This window comes from Thalassophryne amazonica, chromosome 12 (assembly GCF_902500255.1).
Source record: "Thalassophryne amazonica chromosome 12, fThaAma1.1, whole genome shotgun sequence".
Lineage (NCBI taxonomy): Eukaryota > Metazoa > Chordata > Actinopteri > Batrachoidiformes > Batrachoididae > Thalassophryne > Thalassophryne amazonica.
Window position 1 is genome coordinate 40,667,129 of NC_047114.1, and position 24,411 is coordinate 40,691,539.

Here is a 24,411-nt window from a genome sequence, read left to right on the forward strand (position 1 = left end):
CGAGACGCCGCCGCCTCAGAGTGCAGATCGCTGTCAGGCGCCGTGGGCCGTCCGTAAAGCGACACACACCAAAATCTCTCATCAGCCGTTAAAATTTTCACCGAAAACCAGCTGAATTTATCGAATGGTGTCCATTCAGTTGTGCCTTACAGTTTTAGAAAAACGTTTTATCAAACAAAGCAGCAGTCTCTGAGCCATTCCTAAACAATGAAAAAATCGACGAGAGGGTGGGCGACTCCTCACTCAAAGACTGCTCACAGGCGAATGACGTAACCGACAGGCGTGAAAAAACTCTCGCATGCCCACGAGGGTTCAAGCATGTCTGATGTAATCACACGTGATTCAAATCCATATGGTTTTTGAAAAAAATAATAAGGTCGGATACTTTTCTAATAGACCTCGTATTAGCAGCCCTTCACTTTATCCACATTTTTTATGTTACAGCCTTGCTTTTAACTAGTTTTATGTTATTGTGTTTTTACTTTCTGTATTTTTATTGTTGTGTTTTTAATTCTTGTACAGCACTTTGTGATTTTATCTTGAAAGGTGCTATACAAATAAACTTTACTTACTTACTTATTCCAAAATAGAGTCAATGAATTTTTCATTCAAAATTCTACTCACAATACCCCATTCGCCCTATTGACGTATCCCATAATCCCTTGCGCACCAGAGGGTCGCTGCAGTCAAACAACATAGAGAATCCACATGATGACAATTGTAAATGAATATTATACTACAAAAATGTAATTTTTTATGATTTTCGTCAAGTTAATAAGAGACTGCATGCATGATACCCTGAAAACTTGCTAAAACAATTATAACAAATAATCCGTGTCTGCTACATTTAATCTGTGTGGAATTTAATAAACGCAAACCGAATTTCAGACATATTATATATATTTGTCTGGAACAAAGAGGACAAACAGTGTTGTAAAGAACAATAATCAAGACGTTAAAGAGCAAACTTCACTTTCCCCCAGAACAACATGATCAGGAAGCGAGCGTAGCTCACAGCAGCTCCCATTGAAAATAACGAAGAGACAGCCTGTGATTCTCGCATGTTTACACAAAACAAATGCAATAACAACCTCTATAAACCCAGAGAATATATTCATGAGACCGTCCAACGAAGCAAACCATCCGACGCCTCAGGAGGTGGAAGCAGCTCTCCTCTTCCACCGGAAGGAGCTGTTGACCCTGACTGGGGATGTTGTCAGGCGGTGGAAGGAGTACTTCGAGGATCTCCTCAATCCCATCGTCACGTCTTCCGAAGAGGAAGCAGAGACTGGGGACTCAGAGGCGGACTCATCCATTACCCAGGCCGAAGTCACAGAGGTGGTTAGAAAGCTCCTCATGGCAAGGCTCCTGCGGTGGATGAAATCCGTCCTGAGTACCTTAAGTCTCTGGATGTTGTGGGACTGTCTTGGCTGACATGCCTCTGCAACATCGCGTGGCGATCGGGGACAGTGCCTCTGGATTGGCAGACCGGGGTGGTGGTCCCTCTGTTTAAGAAGGGGGACCGGAGGGTGTGTTCCAGCTATAGGGGGATCACACTCCTCTGCCTCCTCGGTAAGGTCTATGCCAGAGTACTGGAGAGGAGAATTCGACCGATGGTCGAACCTCGGATTCAGGAGGAGCAGTGTGGTTTTCGTCCTGGTCGCGGCACACTGGACCAGCTCTACACACTCCATCGGGTGCTCGAGGGTTCATGGGAGTTCGCCCAACCAGTCCACATGTGTTTTGTGGATCTGGAGAAGGCGTTCGACTGTGTCCCTCGGAGCACCCTGTGGGGACTGTTCCGGGAGTAGGGGGTCCGGGGTCCTTTGCTAAGGGCTATCCGGTCCCTGTACGACCGCAGCAGGAGCTTGGTTCGCATTGCCAGTAGTAAGTCAAACCTGTTTCCAGTGCACATTGGCCTCCGCCAGGGCTGCCCTTTGTCACCGGTTCTGTTCATTATTTTTATGGACAGAATTTCTAGGCCCAGCCAGGGTGTAGAGGGGGTCTGGCTTGGGAACCACAGAATCTCGTCTCTGCTGTTTGCGGATGATGTAGTTCTGTTGGCTTCGTCAAATCAGGACCTTCAGCGTCCACTGGGGCGGTTTGCAGCCGAGTGTGAAGCATCCAGGATGAAAATCAGCACCTCCAAATCCAAGGCCATGGTTCTCTACCGGAAAAAGGTGCTTTGCCCTCTTCAGCTCGATGGAGTGTCCTTGCATCAAGTGGAGGAGTTTAAGTATCTCGGGGTCTTGTTCACGAGTGAGGGACGAATGGAGCATGAGATCGATAGACGGATCGGTGCAGCGTCTGCAGTGATGCGGTCGCTGTATAGGACCATCGTGGTGAAGAGAGAGCTGAGTAGGGGGGCAAAGCTCTCGATTTACCGATCGATCTACGTTCCGATCCTCACCTATGGTCAAGAGATTTGGCTCATGACCGAAAGAACGAGATCGCGAGTACAAGTGGCCGAGATGAGTTTCGGCCAGAATTTCTGCTGATTGGCAGGTGTTGAAATACTTATTTGCAGCAGTAACACGCAATTAAAATTATTCACCTCCACTCCACTTATTATTCCAAATTAGAAGCACCTATTTGAGGTTGTTAGCTGCATAAAGACACCTGTCCACCCCACACAATCAGTAAGACTCCAACTCCTAACATGGCTAAGACCAAAGAGCTGTCCAAAGACACCAGAGACAAAATTGTAGACCTCCACAAGGCTGGAAAGGGCTATGGGGCAATTGCCAGGCAGCTTGGTGAAAAAAGATCAACTGTTGGAGCAATTATTAGAAAATGGAAGAAGCTAAACATGACTGTCAATCTCCCTCACACTGGGGCTCCATGCAAGATCCCACCTCGTGGTGTATCAGTGATCCTAAGAAAGGTGAGGAATCAGCCCAGAACTGCACGGGAGGAGCTGATCAATGACCTGAAGAGAGCTGGCACCACTGTTTCCAAGGTTACTGTGGGTAATACACTAAGACGTCATGGGTTAAAATCATGCATGGCACGGAAGGTTCCCCTGCTTAAATCAGCACACGTCCAGACCCATCTTAAGTTTGCCCATGACCATTTGGATGATCCAGAGAAGTCATGGGAGAAGGTCATGTGGTCAGATGAGACCAAAATAGAACTTTTTGGTCTTAATTCCACTTGCCGTGTTTGGAGGAAGAAGAATGCTGAGTACTATCCCAAAAACACCATCCCTACTGTGAAGCACGGGGGTGGAAGCATCATGCTTTGGGGGTGTTTTTCTGGGACAGGACGATTGCACATGGGACAGGACGATTGCACTGTATTAAGGAGAGGATGACCGGGGCCATGTATTGCGAGATTTTGGGGAACAACCTCCTTCCTTCAGTTACAGCATTGAAGATGGGTCATGGATAGGTCTTCCAACATGACAATGAACCGAAGCACACAGCCAGGATAACCAAGGAGTGGCTTCGTAAGAAGCATATCAAGGTTCTGGAGTAGCCCAGCCAGTCTCCAGACCTAAACCCAATAGAAAATCTTTGGAGGGAGCTCAGACTCCGTGTTTCTCAGTGACAGCCCAGTAACCTGGCTGATCTAGAGAAGATCTGTGTGGAGGAATGGGCCAAAATCCCTGCTGCAGTGTGTGCAAACCTGGTGAGAATCTACAGGAAACGTTTGACCTCTGTAATTGCAAACAAAAGCTACTGTACCAAATACTAACATTGATTTTCACAGGTGTTAAAATACTTATTTGCAAAGGTAACATACAAATAAATTATTTAAAAAAAAAATCATACATTGTGATTTCCGGATTTTTTTTTTTTTTTTTTTTTTTTTTAGATTATGTCTCTCACAGTGGACATGCACCTAAGATGAAAATTTCAGACCCCTCCATGATTTCTAAGTGGGAGAACTTGCAAAATCTCAGGGTATTCAAATACTTATTTTCCTTACTGTATGAGAGTGAATGGGGCATGTTTGATTAAGATATAATGTAAACTATACATTAAATTGGGTTTTTAATATTAAATTTAAATATCCACAAAATCTGTAATCCAGACACAGACCTTTGTCAGTCGATAAAGGATACCATCCTACATACAGCTCTCAAATATGAAAGAAGTTCAATCCTTCTGACAGAGTTATGAATTTTTTTAAATTCCTTTAATGTTAAAGGACAGGAATGTTTCCAGTTTTCCCAGATTTTTCCTGACTTTGACTTTTGAAGCATGACCTAGAAAATGGTGTCAGTTCTTGCCTTTCAGAATATGAATCTATAAAAATTTCATAACGATGTAAAAAAAATGAAAAAAAAAAAAAATTGTGGGCTCCAGGCTGTTCACAAACAGATAAACAAAAAATTAAAACTGTCACACTGAGGGTGATGGGTATCTTGCCCAAAGGTGAATGAGAGACTACCACAAGGAATGACCACCATGAAGTGGGACTGACAAGGTCTTCAGATGACCACATTGTGTGTCAAGAGAATATTTTCACCAAGTGTCCATGGGTGCATTTCGAAGACAATACCTTGAAAACAACTGTCTGCACCGCATCTTTTAATGTTCTAATTTAACCTTGTCTTTCCATCATAACGTGACTCAGTGACATCATACCTGTGTAATCATGATATCTTTGGAAAGCACTCACCAAGGCTTTTCATTTGATGTACCACACAACATGTTTTACTCAGAAATGACATTTGACCTACATGTAGGTCACATTTGACCCCATGACAAACCCTGAAGGTCAAGGTCATGTGCTTTTCTGAAGCAACGGCACCTTTGCAAGGCCCACCCCTATAATTACCCGATATTTGGATGCAAAAATTCAAGAAAATGCCTTCAGGAATGTTCAATTACTGCGCTTGGTCTTTGACCAAATTGTGACCTTGATCTTTGACCTTGACCTCAATTGTTTTGCATGTTAAGAGATTTTTTTCAAGTTTCTACGTGTTCATTTTGAAGACTATCCAAGATCATTTGCATGCTTTTTCACACCTTACATATCAACATTTTGCACGTTTCTCATCATAACATCACCAAATCACATCATAACGTGAAACCTTTGATATGTTCTGAATACTCTCATCAAGCCTGAGAATCTGATGTATTACACGACATGTTTTAATCAAATATGAAATTTGACCTACTTGTAGGTCATCTTTGACCTCTAGGTAAACCCTGAAGACCAAGGTCAATTGCTTATCCCAGTTACTGGCTTATGAGCAAGACCATTCACTATGTTCATGTGAAATGTGGATGCAAAAAAGCACAAATTGCTATCAGAAAAGGGGGGTGATTTGAGTGTTTGTCCTTCCTGCGACCTTGACCTTAGACCTTGACCTTACATTTTTCGCACGCCAAAAGAAGTCTTCCTCAAGTGTCTGCTTGTCCACGTTGAAGATGAGCAAAGATGATTTGCATGCATTTTCACACTCTTAAAAAAATATGATGTTGCACCTTTTTCTCATCATAACTTCAGCAAATGATGTCATAACGTAAAACTGTTAATATATTCTGAACCCTCTTAGCAAGCCCTTTCACTGGGGTATTACACAACATGTTTTACTCAAATATGAAATTTGACCTACTTGTAGGCCATCTTTGACCTCAAGCCAAACTCTGAAGGTCAAGGTTGAATGCTTATCCCAGGTAGTGGCTTATGTGCCAGACCGCCTACTATCATCCTGTGAAGTTTGCAGGCAAAACTTCAAAAACTGCAACCAGGAAAGTTGTTTTTGTGAATTATGTGTTTGATGTTCCTGTGACCTTGACCTTTGACCTTGAACTAGTCTGCAATGTAAACTGTGTGCTCCAGAGTGAGCTAAAGGTGAAACACGCAATTATGAAAATAAAAAAAAAAATTAGATACATGCTGACTAACATCTTGCCAAAACTTAATTTTGGCAAGATAACAAACAGGAGAAAACAGTACCTCCACCCAACTTCATTGGTGAAGGTAACAAAAACCTAAGAACTCACATGTACATGAGTATTCACACCCTTTTGCTCCATACTTTGTTGATGCATCTTTGGCAACAATTACAGCCGCACGTCTTCTTGAATATGATGCCAGAAGCTTGGTGCACTGATCTTTGGGCAATTTTGCCCATTCCTCTATGTAGCACTTCTCAAGCTCCATCAGGTTGGATGGGGAGCACCACTGCACAGGCATTTTAGGGGAGGTGATGGTCTACTGGTAAAGCGCTGGACTTGAGACCAGAGGATCCACGGTTCAAATCCCAGCCTGACTGGAAAATCACTAAGGGCTCTTGGGCAAAGTCCTTAATCACCTAGTTGCTCCCGGTGTGTAGTGAGCACCTGGTAGTATGGCAGCACCCTCACATCGGAGTGAATGTGAGGCATTGATGTGTAAAGTGCTTTGAGCGTCTAATGCAGATGGAAAAGTGCTATATAAAGGCAGTCCATTTTCAGATCTCTCCAGAGAGATGTTTAAATGTGATTCAGGTCTGGCTGGGCCACTCAAGGAAAATCACAGAGTTGTCCTGAAGCCACTCCTTTGGTATCTTGGCTGTGTGTTATTGTCCCGCTGAAAGATGAACTGTCATCCCAGTCTGAGGTCAAGAGCGCGCTGAAGCAGGTTTTCATCCAGGATGTCTCTGTACATTGCTGCATTCATCTTTCCCTCAATCCTGACTAGTCTCCAAGTTCCTGCCGCTGAAAAACATCCCCACAGCATGATGCTGCCACCACCATGTTTCACTGTGGGGATGGTGCCTGGTTTCCTCCAAACATGATGTCTGGCATTCACGCCAAAGAGTTCAATCTTTGTCTCATCCGACCAGAGAATTTTGTTTCTCATGGTCTGAGAGTCCTTCTGGTGCCTTTTAGCAAACTCCAGGTGGGCTGCCACATGCCTTTTACTAAGGAGGGCTTTCATCTGGCCATTCTACTATACAGGCCTGATTGGTGGATTGTTGCAGAGATGGTTGTCATTCTGGAAGGTTCTCCTCTCGCTACGGAGTGACCATGGGGTTCTTGGTCACCTCCCTGACTAAGGTCCTTCTCCCCCAATTGCTCTGTTTAGATGGGTGCCCAACTCTAGGAAGAGTCCTGGTTCTGGTCCTTGGATCTGAACTTATTCCATTTAGAGATGATGGAGGCCTTTGGGACCTTCAAAGCAGCACAAATGTTTCTGTACCCTTCCCCATATTTGTGCCTTGACACAATCCTGTCTCGGAGGTCTACAATTCCTCTGACTTCATACTTGGTTTTTGCTCTGACATGCTCCATCAGCTGTGGAACCTTATATGTCTACAGGTGTGTACCTTTCCAAATCATGTCCAATCAACTGAACATACCCCAGGTGGACTCCAATTAAGCTGTAGAAACATCTCAAGGATGATCAGTGGAAACAGGATGCACCTGAGCTCAATTTTGAGCTTCATGGCAAAGGCTGTATGTACATGTGATTTCTTAGTTTTTTCAATAAATGTGCAAAAATCTTTAAAAAAAAATGTTTTTCACATTGTCATTATGGGGTTTAGTGTTTAGAAATTTGAATGCGGAAAAAGTGAATCATATAATACTTTCCGCATGCACTGTATGTGTGTGTGTGTGTGTGTGTGTGTGTGTGTGTGTGTGTGTGTGTGTGTGTGTGTGTGTGTGTGTGTGTGTGTGTGTGTGTGTGACAGAGAGAGACCGCGAGAGAGAACTATTTCGAAGAAACTGAATGAATGCAAAACTAATTTAACAATTTAAGATCACTGGTTTATCGTCTTATAAAATACAGCAAACTAAACACCATCTCTCTTTTTAGTCTTTATGTGCATTTTACATCATAATAATCTAAAAGTAACAGAGTAATCAAACCAATCTCACAGTTTTTAGCAATGGGAATTCATGGTCATGTTTGCATGATTTCTCTGAATTGACACACACACACACACACTCATCTTCACACTCATCAAGATCGGTTGCAGGGGGCAGGAGCCTATCCCAGCAGTTATAGGGCATGCAACAAGGAACACCCAGGACAGGACGCCAGTCTGTCTCAGGGCCACATATAGGCATACAAACACGCACACCTACGCACAATTAAAGTTTCCAATCCACCTAACCTGCATGTCTTTGAATGTGGGAGGAAGCCGGAGCACCCGGAGAGAATCCACACAAACACAAGGAGAACATGCAAACTCCACACAGAAAGGCCACAGGTGGGAATCAAACCCATGACTTTCTCACCATGAGGCAACAGTGCTAACCACTAAGCCACTATGCTGTACTGAGTCAAACCAAACATGGTGAATTTAAGACGAAGAATGCAGCATACAGGCCGAAATAATAATCATCATCATTTTTGTAGAGCAGTTTCAGATCATAATTTACAAAAGTGCTGGACATCCTAAAACAAAGACATAAAAATAAAAACTACATAATACACACAAACATGTCTACCAAGTCACTGATCACCAGTGAGTTGGAAGACAGAGCTCAACAACATCATATAAATTAAAACCACACATAATATAAATCAGGTCTGGGAGCAGGAGCTGGTGTTGTATATCATCACGTCCACCACACCAATCAACCACCTTGGGTCCAAAGGCAATCTCCACCTCTTCAAAGTAACCATGTATCTGCCACAGCCAGGTGAAATATGAGTGTGTCCTTGGCTTTCTTCAGCTGCTGTGGTCCTCACAGCCCAGTCTCACTTTTTTGTGATACCGTCATGAAATGTATTACATTTTCTTGGTGTGGTCACCTTTCACTCACTAGAACCATAGCCCCAATGCCTCTGCCACCCGTGTCACCCCAAATTTCATGATACTATGTTGAAAATCTACTCCATTTCATGATGGTAGCACAAACTAATAGATTAAAATACTTTTCATGATGCCACCACAAACTTGGCGTGACATCAGGTTGGTCCTCAACACTGAGACACCTACGTGTTGGGTCCATCCCAGTCTCACGGCAGTTTGTGGCGGCATTACGAAAAGTACATAAATCTATGGGTTCGTGATGGGGGCTTTTCTTGATGGGGCAGGAATTCATTTCTTGACAAGGGCATGAAATGTGGGGTAATGGGAGGGGGTCTGGTGGAGTTACGGTTAGGGTTAGGGGAGGGTAGACACTTTCACTATGGTTGTGGTTAGAGTTAGGAGAAGGGGAGGATTATAAATAGCAAAATAAAAAACGCATGTCACGAAAATGGGGTGCTTTTCGTGATGGGGCATGAAACAACATAAGACTGGGCTGGTTGGGTCATACCATGGAAGCACACCACATACCCAGAATGTTGTTCCTCACCATGCAAATGCTCCTCACCTGAGTCTCCCTATGTGACCACTCTGACACAAACTCCTTCCAGCTGTACACAAGGATCATCCTAAGAGACCTCCAAAGACATCCAGTCATCCCATGACTCTAAAGACTTGGACCTTCATCCTCCTGCAAAGGTATCAGCATCACCAAACACATCCAGGAACCTCACGATTCTATAAGGTCTTCCCAGGTGTTTCTAGATCTCAAGTGCTGAGGACCCAGAGACACGGCCGTAAAGCCGAAATGACTGAATCAACACTTTCATGCTCATACAGATAGACTTCTGAAAGCCTGGATCTCAGTCTTGATGGAGGACAATCACAAACCCAGGACCTCCAGTTCCTCACTCAGCTTCTCAAATGCTACAATCATTCCACAAAGACATCAGCACTGGATGCAAACTCAAGATCAGTAAAGTTAAACAACGAAATAAAGTAATTATGAACAACACAATAATGTTAGAATAGATTACAACTGTGTGATTGAAATTACGTACGAGTTACACACAGCTGAAAACAAAAAGATCAGTGATCTGTTGGCCTCATTTATCAGTTTTTAAGCTGACTCTTCCACTATCTCCTCATTAAAAGAGTCCAAACACACCGGTGGGACGCTTTTCCAGGCCGGACTGTGGTTCAGGTGCAGTGAGGCCCCTCAGGGGCCAAAATCACAGCGTGTCATCATCTGGATTAATCAAAGTGGGACTCTCCTGAGCTCAGCACGCTCATGTTTACTGGAAAAACACACGCACGCCATCACATCCACGCAACAACACGCGCCTGAGCGCGCCCACTTACCCTCTTCACTGACATTATATTTCTGGATTAACCAGGCAATGACGTCATAACCTGCAGAGACGGACATGGACAAAGTTTGTCTTTGCACTGAAAAACTCTCTGCTCCGTGCTCCAAGACGAAATGGGCGTGCACACGCGCACAGATGCTGATGACCGCACGTACGCACGCACGCACCTGTCATGGCGTGCGGGATGACCGTGATGAGGAGCCGCTGGTTTCTCATCTTCATGCCTGTGTCAGGGTCCTGCATGGCCACGATCACTTTCTCCATCTGTCACAGGAAAACGCGCACGGAACATAACTTGGTGATGCCGCCGGTGTGTGAGTCCCCGCGCACGCGGGTACATCCAAACTCACCTTTTGAAAGCAAAGCATCTGCTGCCGGTGCCAAGCTCCTTTATCCAGGGTGTTGATGGTCATCTTTTTTTTTTTTTTTTTACGGGATGTCTGAGAGCGGGTCGGGATGGTCAAGCGCGAGGAGCGGAGGGAAGCCGAGAGCGCGCAGCACAGAGCGCGCCCCCGCTCCACACCTCCCCCTCTCTCTCTCTCTCTCAGTGCCCCTGTGCAGATTAATGGATTACAGAGTGCCAAAGTGTTTTCCACTTTGGGCCACAGGCAGCAACAACATGTTTGTCTTCCTTTGAGGGTTTCTAACCAGTAGCTGACTAAAAGTATCACTGAAATGTGACCAATCAGTTAAAGTCTGGATAAAGCAACTAGAGGTACACACACAGTGTTTTTCTGTGTCAGGGAAGTCATTATGATGATTGGCGGTACAGTCAACATGAGCGGATTGATGCATGTACTTGCCTAGGCAGAGGGCAAAGAGCCCCAAATTATATGGGGCATCCCATTTTTCTACACTGCAAAACTCAATGAGTTAGCTGAACTCAAACCATTTGAGGAAACCAATTGCCTTAAACCATTTGAGTTTGCCAACTTAAATAAAATAATTTTCAAAAATTTAATTGTTAAAGTTTTAGTAACTTAACAATTTATGAGGTGTATTAGAAAACTAACCAGCAGTTTTATAAAAAAAACAACTATATGGATTTGAATCACGTGCGATTACACCAGACATGCTTGAACCCTCGTGCGCATGCATGAGTTTTTTCACGTGTGTCGGTGACGTCATTCGCCTGTGGGCAGGCTTTGAGTGAGCACTGGTCCAGCCCTCTCGGCTGAAATCCTTTGTCTGAGACGCTGCTGGACACGGCGCGCGTTGCTTTATCAAAAATTTTTCAGGACCTGTGAGGGATATCCGAGTGGACACTATTCGAGAAATTCTGCTGGTTTTCGGTGAAAAGTTTAACGGCTGATGAGAGATTGTGGAGTTTCTTTCTCTTTAAGGACAGCTCACAAAGCGGATCGGCGCGGTCGGAGGTGTCGTCCGTCTGGCTGTTTCGAGCTGAAAACTTCCTAATTTAAGGCTCTGTTCACCCAGGATGTTGTCAGAGAACAGAGAAGTTTCAGAAGAAGTCAGCATGAGGAGTTTATGCGGACATTCCACTGTTAAAGGAGATTTTGTAATGAAAGAACGTGCGGGCAAATTCGCTGAGTCGGTTCCGTGACGACGACGCAAATCCGTCTGCGCCACGACAGGAAAAACACCTCCGTGTTGAAAACCATTTGTAAAATTCAGGCGGCTTTTGACGGCTGAGAAATTGAGAAATTGTTTAACAGCTGGGCATGTTACAACTTGTCCGTTAAGGTTTCCAATGGAGGTGTTTTTCCTGTCGCGACCCCCTGCGGTCGGGTCCGGTCCGACATGCGAATCTGCCCGCACGTTCTTTCATTACAAAATCTCCTTTAACAGTGGAATGTCCGTATAAACTCCTCATGCCGACCTCTTCTGAAACTTCTCTGTTCTCTGACGACGACCTGGGTGAACAGAGCCTGAAATGTGGAAGTTTTCAGCTTGAAACAGCGAGACGACGCCGCCTCAGAGTGCACATCGCCGTCAGGCACCGTGGGCCATCCGTAAAGCTCATCAGCCGTTAAAATTTTCACCGAAAACCAGCTGAATTTATCGAATGGTGTCCACTCAGTTGTGCCTTACAGTTTTAAAAAAAAATTTTATCAAACAAAGCAGCAGTCTCTGAGTCATTCCTAAACAATGAAAAAAACGACGAGAGGGTGGGCCACTCCTCACTCAAAGACTGCCCACAGGCAAATGACTTAACCGACAGGCGTGAAAAACCCTCGCATGCCCACAAGGGTTCAACTCACGATCTCTGGCATGGAAGTCGGACTCTCTAACCAGAAGGCTAAAACCCAGGCCTCTGGCCTTGTGACCAGAGAATCCTTTTCAGCTGTTGGGAATGAGGTTTATACTAACTACATATGCACAGCGACACCTGCTGGCCTCCGTTACATAAACTCAATTAAAATGAGTGAATGGAATGCACTGGAAATTTAATCTACCCAAAAACAAAAGTAAGGAGCTGCGTCCGGTTGTGGGTTGTGCCTTCACCAGAACCTCAACAACCGTTGCTTCTGCTTCAAATTTTTACCCCCATGGGGCACAATCAAACAACACTGAAAACAGAACCAACTTTAAAAAGCATTACAATTAGTAAAACCTGAATGAATTAAATTGTTTGAACTTAAGTTTGCAAGTTAGATCAACTCTAACTTTCAAACTTAAGTTCAAACAACTTTCATTCAGGTTTTACCAATTGTAATGCTTTTTTAAGATGGTTTAACTATTCTCTTTTTTCAGTGACTACCCCGTTTAAAAATGTTTGAACGTTGTTAAGACTATGAACACTCGGAAGTTACCACACACTAGCAATGATTTGGTGAATGGGGATGAAAATTTTGAACAGCTCGAAAATTTCACCCCAATTTCAAATCTGCTGTTGATGATGGCCGTAACTACTATGTATATCAAGTTTGTTCAAGACTAATAAAGATGGAACAAGAAGTTACTATGATGCTTGAAAACACGCCCTGATTTGTTGATTGGGATGAAACAGGAAGGAACTGCTCTCTGTGGAATAGCCCCATAAGCTTCAATAGTCTGAAACAAAGCACATCCAGAAGACAACCAAACTACAGTTCCTTGACGGGACACTTGAGGCTGCCTCCAAAAGTGAGCAGATTATATCATAGAAGCCCATGTTAAAATGTCCAACTTTAGAGGAGAAATAAGCATCTTTACACCCTGGGAAAAAAATAATAAATTGGTCTCTATAGCTACTTTCCTATTCCATGACAACAGTGTGTGGGGTTATTTTTTTTTTTTTATAACCTCTGAGTTTAAAATGTTTAAACCATAAGGTTATTCATAATTAGAGGCATGTCCACTTTGAGTGACAGGTTGGCAGCTGAGCTCAGAGCTGCCGTTGCTCAGAGGCTGTTTGCTTTGGTTGCTGTGGAGGACCAAGTCTTTCACTTTTGAGCATTTTACTTTATCTGTCATAATATGGCATGTTGTGTAGTTAATTCTCCTAACAGATCATCTAAGAAGCCAGTATTTCTGCTGAGTGAAGTTGTGGTTTTATGTAATTTTGGATCCAAATGGCGCTAGCACTTTTAGCTGCTGTCACTGGCTTGATGATGTTAGGTCAAGTTAATCCACGATTACTGAGGAAATAAGTTGGTCATAATTTTTTATGTCTATTTTACACCAAAGCAACGCATTGTGAGAATCACAGCCCAGTCCACTAAAATATGATTTAATAACACCATAGCCTTTATTGTCATTGTACATATACACACACAGCTGTGGTGTCACAGAATGTGTAGTTTGAATTACCACCAAGAAGCCAACAAATCTGAACTTCCACAAGGCAAACTTTATTACACAGTACAGCCTACTGGTCTTCTCGCTTGCTTCTGCTTGCGGCTGCCCTCTACTTCTGCATTCTGCCTCTGGCAGTCACAATCTTTTATAGTGGCACATAGCGCCCCTACAGGTAACCTCTGTTACTGCACCTTTAGAACTCTAGATGCCACAGTCCTCCCCTGTACACTTTTAATGCACTTTTTTCCTTTTTGTTTTTCTTCAACATTTACGTGCAGTTTTCATTTACACACATCATTATATACATTTCTTCAAGTTCTACAAGTTCAAGCATTGCAGAGGACAACATTTCTTCTTGGATGCTCCACACATTGTGTAATCACAGGGTGTTAACAGCTTGGTCCATTTTCACCAAAACCTGAGGAACATCGTTCTGAGGACAAATGGTTATCTGTTCACCTTCAGTGTCCTTTGACTCATTTTATGCATTGTTCAGTTCATAGTCAAAATCATAATCAAAATGCTCATCATCTTCACTGACAATGTCTGGATTTGTGTTCTTTTTCTTTTCTTCCAATAATTGATTCACATGTCATTTTATACAATTTCTATTCACAGACACCAAATGCATAACAGGACCCAAAACCTGAGAAATTTCACCCTCCTCCCCTGTAGTTTCTTACAAGTACTGCTTGTCTCACAAAGAAACGCCTGAATTTACCCTTCACTTTGGATTGTTTCTGAACATGTCGATCCTGGATACTTTGAGAGGAGTTTGGTTTCAACAAAGACAACCTGGTGCACACTTTTTGAAGGAGTTCTGCTGGCGTTTTCCCAGTTCTCACATGTGGCAGACATCTATACCCAAACAATAAATTTGCAATACTCTGTTGCAGAGATATACCACCAAGTGTTCTACTTTTGGCCAAGGACCTTTTAAGGTTTTGCACCAACCTTTCTGTCTATCCACTTGATGCTGGGTGGTAGGACAGAGTTTTGATATGCTTAACAGCATTCAACTTCAGAAATGTGTCAAATTCACTTGCAGTGAATTGGGGTCCATTATCAGTTACCACCTCTTTAGGTAGCCCATAAGCAGAAAACAAGTTTCTCAAAACTTTGATGGTTTTTCATGTGGTAGTAGTCTACATATGGATAATTTCTGCCCATCAGGCGTATGCATTTATCACCACAAGGACCATTTGATTCTTGGATGCTGTAAAATCAAGATGTCTTCTCTTCCATGGACCTGATGTTGGGGTTCTGTTCCAGTTGGGTTATTTTTGGTCATTCTGTTCATGTGCCACCTGTCCTGTTGTTTTGGGTCTTCTGCTCATGTCTTTTCATGTTGTGTTAGGTTTTCACATCTGGTCCTAGTTTCTTTATCTTGTGCCACACTTTGTTATCTCACCTGTTTATTTTGACTGTTCTTATTACGGCATTGGTTCATCTAATTTTCTTCTTGTTTTATTTTCCCTTGTCTTATTGTCTTTGGGTGTAGGAATTACAGGGCAGTTCTAAATATGAGTCATTGTCGTTTGGGTATTTTCAGTCACTTGTATAAGGTTTGGATTTACTGCCCTCTGGTGTTCATTTCCATTTCTTACATGTTTTAGTATTGGATTTGGTTTCTACCCTCTTGTGTTCCTTTATGTTTCTTTAATGTTTTAGTCTTTGATTATCGTCACCTGCCTTGGGACAACACCTGCTGCTAATTAATGTTGTTTCTTAAGTCACTCTGGTTTGCCTTTAGTTTGGAGATCCGTTGTTGATGGCTTCATGTCTCCTGTGTTTCCAGTAATCACCTTGGGATGTATTTGTTGTTTTTGGACTTAGGTTTTTGAATTTCCCTTCTAAGAAGAAAATATATTCCTCTGTGTATCCTGTCTCTGTCTGAACTCTTCTTTCATGAAGAGAAGCATTTCCTTCAGTTGTACTCACCTTTTATGAAGAAAAGAGTTTCCTCAGTTGAACTCACTGTATAAGAGGGTGATTCTTTAACTATGGGCACTATTGGCCTTGTAAATGTAATTTCCACCACACCATTGCCTTACAATATAAAGCGCCTTGGGGCAACTGTTTGTTGTGATTTGGCGCTATATACATGTGCTCTGATGTCACTGTTTATCTCCATAGAAACTACCCAAACAATCTTTCATACAAACTGTTTAAAGGGACATTACAGTGTTGTGGTGGAAATTATGGCAATAGTGTGGGACAACTACATTTTGTTTAAAAAAATCACAACAGTTGTATGACATTGAATACCCCAATTAAGTTTTGATTATTTTACTGATATTTTATTCAGAGATATTTTAAAACATTACAAAAAACGTTTCTTTACCATTCATTTTTATCATTGAAGATCAAAAGTCTGGGTGTGGGACAAGCACAAAACGGCAATATTTGCATATAATGATGCTGAAAAAAGGTGAAAAAGTCATCATAGACTACTAGAACAAATTTCTTAACACACTTTCATTGTAAAGATAACTATAAAAGTGTGAAATTTCCCCTTTTTTCTGTTTTTCATACAATATGATCAAAGGACATAATAAGTGCTTGTAGTCTAAGAATCACCCAAGAAGAGAAGGTTTTCCTCAGTTGAACTCACCTTTAATGAAGAGACGATTGTCCTCAGTTTAGGGCCCCATCGCACATAGTGCGAATTTTGGTTGACGTGCGCACAAAGGAGGAATGTCATGCAAAATGTGTGGAATCATACGTGCCTCTAACGCCTCGTACACCTGTTGCTACAACTATTTGCACACACCAGCAGCTGAAAGACAGAGTGTGCGCTGTGCAAACCCATTGCACCCTCTCGCGGCAGATGCCAGCCAGATTCCAGGTGACATGCACAAACATCTAGTGCTGCTCACATGACACTTAGAAAATGTGTGGCCAGTCGCAATCTTGGCATGACAACAGACTACAGGCAACCACTGTCGTACTGCTGTGAAATTCCCCACGAGTGTGACTTTGCAAACACACTGTCACGTGGGTGTGTGCGCTTCACTCACAGGAAGCATGGCTTCCGACAGAAGCAGCTGTGAGAATCTGTGGATCTGGACATTCCAGCTGGACAACACCTACTGTGTTTGGACAGACATGGACTAACGACTGTCCACTGTGAGGTGCATGAGTCTGATTGCTGTACTTACGTGGATATAAACAAAAACATATATCGCCGTGGTGGCGACAAGCTGCAGCAAGTGAGTGTGCACACGGAGCGGACAATGACCGCCCCCCAGGTTGAAACAGACCGTCACATCAGAACACGCAGCGGGCAATCTGACTGTCACGTCACCCATGTGAGCTCTGTTCCACATGACGTGGTGTCTGTGCTGCGGTGCGACATCCACAAGACACGCGTGTCGGGCAGGACACGTGCGCGGCCAACTCGATGCACCGGACCAGTATCTGTGGAGATGATCAGAGCACACTGCTTCTTATTCATGTCATTTCATGACTGTATGCCTGTGACCATGGGCCATCACCAGAGGAACAGACTGATCATATTTGTATTGTTCTCTTGATAAATGCGGTGTTTTTATATGGTGTGTGATTTTAATTTTTTTTGTAATACTTCCATGTCCTTCCTGATATGAGGCAGATTCCCACAGCTTTCAAAGAACAGCTCCGTAGCTCAGTGATAAAGTTGCTGACTGGTAATCAGAGCTTTTGGAAGGCACAGGTTCTCGTCCAGTGGGTGGTATGTGTTTGTCTTCTTTTTTAATTTATTCCACATAAGCAGTGCGATGTGGTGCACCTCGCACTGTTCCTACTCAAAATATACTGTCGTGTGCACAAGCTCTCACCCCCGGCCCACCGGTGCAATGTTTCGTGGTGTGCAAATTTGTACTGTTTAGCACTGTTTCACCGTATTTGTCCAAACGTCATCCAAACTTCGCACTATGTGTGAAGGGGCCTTTAATCAAATCAAATCAATTTTATTTATATAGTGCCAATCACAACAAACAGTTGCCCCAGGGTGCTTTATATTGTAAGGCAAAGCCATACAATAATTACGGAAAAACCCCAACTTTCAAAACGACCCCCTGTGAGCAAGCACTTGGTGACAGTGGGAAGGAAAAACTCCCTTTTAACAGGAAGAAACCTCCAGCAGAACCAGGCTCAGGGATGGGCAGTCTTCTGCTGGGACTGGTTGGGGCTGCGGGAGAGAACCAGGAAAAAGACATGCTGTGGAGGGGAGCAGAGGATCAATCACTAATGATTAAATGCGAGTGGTACATACAGAGCAAAAAGAGAAAGAAACACTCATGCATCATGGGAACCCCCCCAGCAGTCTACGTCTATAGCAGCATAACTAAGGGATGGTTCAGGGTCACCTAATCCAGCCCTAACTATAAGCTTTAGCAAAAAGGAAAGTTTAAGCCTATTCTTAAAAGTAGAGAGGGTGTCTGTCTCCCTGATCCGAATTGGGAGCTGGTTCCAGAGGAGAGGAGCCTGAAAGCTGAAGGCTCTGCCTCCCATTCTACTCTTACAAACCCTAGGAACTACAAGTAAAGCCTGCAGTCTGAGAGCGAAGTGATCTATTGGGGTGATATGGTAATATGACGTCCCTAAGATAAGATGGGACCTGATTATTCAAAACCTTATAAGTAAGAAGAAGAATTTTAAATTTTATTCTAGAATTGACAGGAAGCCAATGAAGAGAAGCCAATATGGGTGAAATATGCTCTCTCCTTCTAGTCCCCTGTCAGTACTCTAGCTGCAGCATTTTGAATTAACTGAAGGCTTTTCAGGGAACTTTAGGACAACCTGATAATAATGAATTAGAATAGTCCAGCCTAGAGGAAATAAATGCATGAATTAGTTTTTCATCATCACTCTGAGACAAGACCTTCTAATTTTAGAGATATTGCAACAAATGCAAAAAAGCAGTCCCTACATATTTGTTTAATATGCACATTGAATGACATATCCTGATCAAAAATGACTCCAAGATTTCTCACAGTATTACTAGAGGTCGAGGGTAATGCCATCCAGAGTAAGGATCTGGTTAGACACCATGTTTCTAAGATTTGTGGGGCCAAGTACAATAACTTCAGTTTTATCTGAGTTTAAAAGCAGGAAATTAGAGGTCATCCATGTCTTTATGTCTGTAAGACAACCCTGCAGTTTAGCTAATTGGTGTGTGTCCTCTGGCTTCATGGATAGATAAAGCTGGGTATCATCTGCGTAACAATGAAAATTTAAGCAATGCTGTCTAATAATACTGCCTAAGGGAAGCATGTATAAAGTGAATAAAATTGGTCCTAGCACAGAACCTTGTGGAACTCCATAATTAACCTTCGTCTGTGAAGAAGATTCCCCATTTACATGAACAAATTGTAATCTATTAGATAAATATGATTCAAACCACCGCAGCGCAGTGCCTTTAATACCTATGGCATGCTCTAATCTCTGTAATAAAATTTTATGGTCAACAGTATCAAAAGCAGCACTGAGGTCTAACAGAACAAGCACAGAGATGAGTCCACTGTCTGAGGCCATAAGAAGATCATTTGTAACCTTCACTAATGCTGTTTCTGTACTATGATGAATTCTAACCCTGACTGAAACTCTTCAAATAGACCATTCCTCTGCAGATGATCAGTTAGCTGTTTTACAACTACCCTTTCAAGAATTTTTGAGAGAAAAGGAAGGAATCTTGCCACCCTACAGACTCTATGTTTGAACTCACCTTGTATGAATAAACTATTGTTGTTGTTACTCCACCTTCATGTCTGGGCTGACCTGCTAATGGAGTTCAATTAGTCTTTCTTATCACCTAACCGTAACATCTGAAGCCCATTTCCAAGTGTGCACTGGTGCTGTAGCTGGAACACTACGCTGATGTTTGCAGATGTCACACTGATTTACCTCAGTTTCAATATCTTCATCCAATGAAGGCCAGCACAATAAGCTTCTAACTAAGGACTTAATTTTTTACCATGCCCCAGTGGCTGTCATGTGGCTCTGCACGGAACCTGTTCTTGAAACTCTCTGGAATGACTACTCCGAATCCCCAAAGTAAGCAATCGTCTTCCATTGTCAGATCAAATTTTCACCTTACACACAGCTGAATAGTCTCATCAGATACATGTTTTGGCCAGCCTGACAAAACATATTGTTTCACCTTCGCCAGTGTGGAATCTCTGTCAGTTTTGCATGCAATCTGCTTAGCTGTGATGGGCAGACTGTCTCAGTAAGAAACTCAAAACACTGGATTTGACCTTGGAAAATTCTCATTTGCAATTGGCAGTCTGGATAATGCATCTGCATTCCTATGTTGTTCTTGCGTTTTGCACCTGATCTCATAAGAGTAGGGCGGCTAAAATCAAAGACCATCTCTGCATTCTAGCTGCTGCTAATGGCGGTACTCCTGCTGTTGGACCTAAGATTTTTAATGATGGCTTGTGATGAGTGATCAGAGTGAACTTGTGTCTAAACAAGTACTCATTAAACTTTGTCACTCAAAACACTAGGCCTAATGCTTCATTCTCAATTTGTGAGTAGTTTTTCCTTTGCTTTCGTGAGCATTCTGGAAGTAAAAGCAATTGGTTTCTCACTTCCATCTGGTATTTGGTGAGAAATCACTCCACCGAGCCCTACTTGTGAAGCATCACTTGCCAAGTATGAGTGGTAGGTCTGGGTTGAAATGTAGTAAGACTTTGTTTGAAATCAGCTGTTTCTTGGCTTCCCTAACAGCTTTTTGACAGAAATCTGTCCACTCCCACTAGACATCTTTGTGTAGCAACCCAGTGCTTTCAATGTAGACAAATTTGATATGAAGTTCCCATAGTAACTCAACAGAGAGATAAAAGCCCTCATGGGATCACGGCTTTCAAAATAGCCTCACATGTCTCTTTCATAGGATGAATTCCCTCTGCATCAGTCGTGTCCTAGATAAGACACGCTGTGCTGGAAAAAGGCACATTCATCTTGGTTTACCCTAAGGTTGTGATTTTGTAGCCTTTTTAGCACCTCTTCCAAATTTTTCATGTGCTGTTCTCTGTCCAAATAACGTATGACTCCATCTAAACCTTGCAGCACTTGAACCGATCAATTTTTGGAAAATGGCAGGTGCACTGGCCACCCTATAAGGGAGTCTGTTCACTTTATACATGCACTTATGCGTGTTGATTAAGTACTATTTTGAATATTCATGAGTTACACTTGCTGATACACTTGGGACAAATCTTGTGGTTTTGGAATGGGGTACTGATCTACCTCCAACCAAGGATTTACGGACACTTTGTAATCTCCACATATCCTGACAGTGTTATCCACTTTCGGTATGCTTCCACTGCATTTTTCAGTGCATAAGCCAAATGGCGAGGTTTAAAAATTTAGGAATGGTGTGACATGTACGAGGTCTATTAGAAAAGTATCCGACCTTATTATTTTTTTCAAAAACCATATGGATTTGAATCACGTGTGATTGCGTCAGACAAGCTTGAACCCTCGTGCGCATGCATGAGTTTTTCCATGCCTGTCGGTTGCGTCATTCGCCTGTGAGCAGGCTTTGAGTGAGGAGTGGTCCAGCCCCCTCGTCGGATTTTCATTGCCAGGAATTGGCGGAATGATTTGGGCTTTTTTCCATCAGAATTTTTTCAGAAACTGTTAGAGACTGGCAGCTGGAAACCATTAGAAAAATTTATCGGGCTTTCGGTTGAAAATGTTACGGGCTTGGTAGAGAATAAGGAGTGTTACTATCGCTTTAAGGACGGCCCCCAGCGGCCTGTGGGGCACGCCGTGCTCCGAAGCCACACATCGACAGCTGAACCACCATTCATTTCTAAACGGATGGCTGTCTGGATCCGTGACCATCATGTGCCATTTCTCTGGTACTCTGGACCACTCCTCACTCAAAGCTTGCTCACAGGCAAATGACGCAACCGGACAGGCATGGAAAAACTTACGCATGCGCGCACGAGGGTTCAAGCTTGTCTGACGCAATCACACGTGATTCAAATCATATGGTTTTGCAAAACATAATAAGGTCAGATACTTTCTAATAGACCTCATAGTTTTGCTTTAATGCCTGTAACCTAAAGTGTTCAAACCCAGACTAGGTTTGAAAATAACGGAGAGAGACAGCCTGTGATTTCTCGCAATGTTTACATAAAATAAATGCAATAACAACGTCTATAACCCAGAGAATATATTTACAAGAGTTTTAGGCACAATATAAAAATAGTATTATGTTGCGATGTTAATGGTGTTGTACGTGTGCAGCAGTTAAAGTGAAGCCCGATCAGAGCGTCTCAATGCAGTTCTGAATGTTACTGAGATCTCGCAGCGCGGCGACCTCTCCGAAGTTTTGCGGGATTTGAAACGTCAATAGGGCGAATGGAATTGCCCCTCTGCATTTAACCCATCCTAATTACTATTAGACATAATCCAATCACTAGGGGCAGTGGCAGCCCATGGAGCTGTGGCAGCCACAGTATGGTACCCGGGGCCAAGATTAGCTTGTTAGCTTAGTTTATTGGTAATTGTTAAGATGAGGGTGTGTTAAGGCTTCATTTGTCCCACCCAGGTCATGCTCACACCTTTTTCATCCAAATATACGTTGGTCATGACGTACGCAGAGACAACCATAGCAGCAAATTTGACTATCAAGACAGCTGTTCCAGTATATAGGCAGTCTATAGCCACAGAAAGCTTTGTATCCAGTAAACACACATTTTCTCAAAGTTGCATCTGTATTGTAAAAACATTGTAGAAGAACATTTTTACAGTGGAAATTTGTGTGGTCCCAAACATGTCACAATATTGTGATAGTGATATGTGGCAGCATATAGCACCAAAAGTGGTTCCCCTATGAACACGAGGAACCACTTTTGGTAGTATAATGGTGCCATATAGCACCAAAGGTATTTCAAATGTGATCATGGGGCACCACTTTTGGTAATATAATGGTGCCATATCGCAGTTCCCCAGTGATTATATGCCGAAGAATCACTTTCAACACTATTTAGCATAATTTTGTGTGTAACGCTAATGAGCCTATCCCAGCGGTCACAGGGCAAGAGATGCGGTACACAATGGACAGGGCGTCAGTAGCCAACATCAACTATGCTAGCTATCACTCGCTGGGAGCATTGCTAGCTAGTTTACTAATCTAAAGTGATTTTGCAGTATCAAAGTTGAAGTAGGTAGCTAACTGGTAATAGCATTAATTATCACTACAGAAACAAGACAGACAGGCAGGTCCAAGATCCTTTATCCCCAAGTTGCTGCCCGTATACATTTGAGTGCCTCACATGCCAGCATGCTGACATTGGTGTGTGTGTGTGAATAGGTGAATGCGAGGCATCATTTTCAGCACTTTGAGCCTCTGCTTTGAAAAGTGTTTTTCCATTTAGCAATTATGGGACATTACAGACTGCTGAAACCTCAAAGCATATACTCAGGTCTTACAAGTAGCAGTATTTGCCTCACTCTAAAGACATAAGCTGCCATCTACTGTCCATCAGTGATCACAGCACTGCAAGTGATCCATCCATCCATCCATCCATTTTGAGGGATGATTGGGTGAGAGGCGGGTACACCCTGGACACGCCACCTGTCTATCGCAGAGGTCTCACACATGCAAATTGATACTTGTCTCATCACACTCTTGTGAATGTGAAATCATCCATGAATATAGTTGAATGTATGTATTTGTGACTGGGTTTAAAGCATAATGCCGATTATAATTAATCCCACCTGAAGGCAATTCTGTATTTGGGGTTACCCCCTGGGATCATATGAGATTTTGGGGCTATATAAGAGGCCATGAGATTTAGGACATCATCTTGTCTCGTCTTTCTGTCGGTGTTCCCGGCGCTTGAAGATGACCGTAGCCGGTGCAGGTGCTGGGGAACACGGAAGACTGTTGGCAGCGGCGGGGCGTGTGCTCACATCTGTCGTGTAGGCTGCGTTATTGGAGAGCCACTGCAGTTATTTTCTTTCCTACCTGTAGTTGTTTTGTTTTTTTTCCTTATTGTTTATCTTCTTTTCCTGGGTTTTATTCATTTTAATATTTGTGTATTTTCACTTAGAATAATAAATTGCAAAACAAATTCACTGATTTATTTGTTCAGGATAAAGAGAGTTCTTGTGTCCTCTGCAGTATACATATAATTTGCAAGGCTACATATGAATATTACAATTAAATAAAATCACTTGATATTTTTCTTTCTTTTCAGTTCGGATGACAGACCTTTGGACGATTGGTGATGTATGCAAATGGAGCCAAAGCATCAAATTAATCAATGCAAAAAGAGGCCTTCAGAGGAAATTAAAGCTTTCTTCTAATTTGTGTAGCTGTGAAGTGTCAACTGTCAAAATACTTACAACACCTTCAGGCTGTTGCATCATCATCAGCCTGATTTCAGTATTACCTCCAATATAGAGGAAAACAAGAGGAGTTACAAAACTGTACCTTGTTTTACAACCCATGTGTGTAGAAAAAACAGAGCTGCTCTCAGGAGGCCTGCAGATAATCATTTTTGGAACATAACACTCTCAGTGGAAAATGAAGATGACAAGGTGGAAGGTATAGAAGACTCAGAGGACTCACAGTTAATACGTTTGTTTAACTCA

At 42.8% G+C, this 24,411-nt stretch overlaps 1 protein-coding gene across 1 annotated transcript in view; it reads right to left on the reverse strand.

Annotated features, from left to right (window-relative positions):
- The window catches only part of rgs11 (regulator of G protein signaling 11), a 42,936-nt gene extending 32,359 nt beyond the window's left edge, over positions 1 to 10,577 (reverse strand). The window contains exons 1-3 of the mRNA XM_034183404.1: positions 10,422 to 10,577; positions 10,239 to 10,335; positions 10,064 to 10,114 (exon numbers count right to left, since the gene is read on the reverse strand). Coding sequence (XP_034039295.1) covers positions 10,064 to 10,114; positions 10,239 to 10,335; positions 10,422 to 10,484 — 211 coding nt within the window. The 5' untranslated portion in view covers positions 10,485 to 10,577. The remainder of the gene's footprint in view (positions 1 to 10,063; positions 10,115 to 10,238; positions 10,336 to 10,421) is intronic.
- Between the last annotated feature and the right edge of the window lie 13,834 nt (positions 10,578 to 24,411).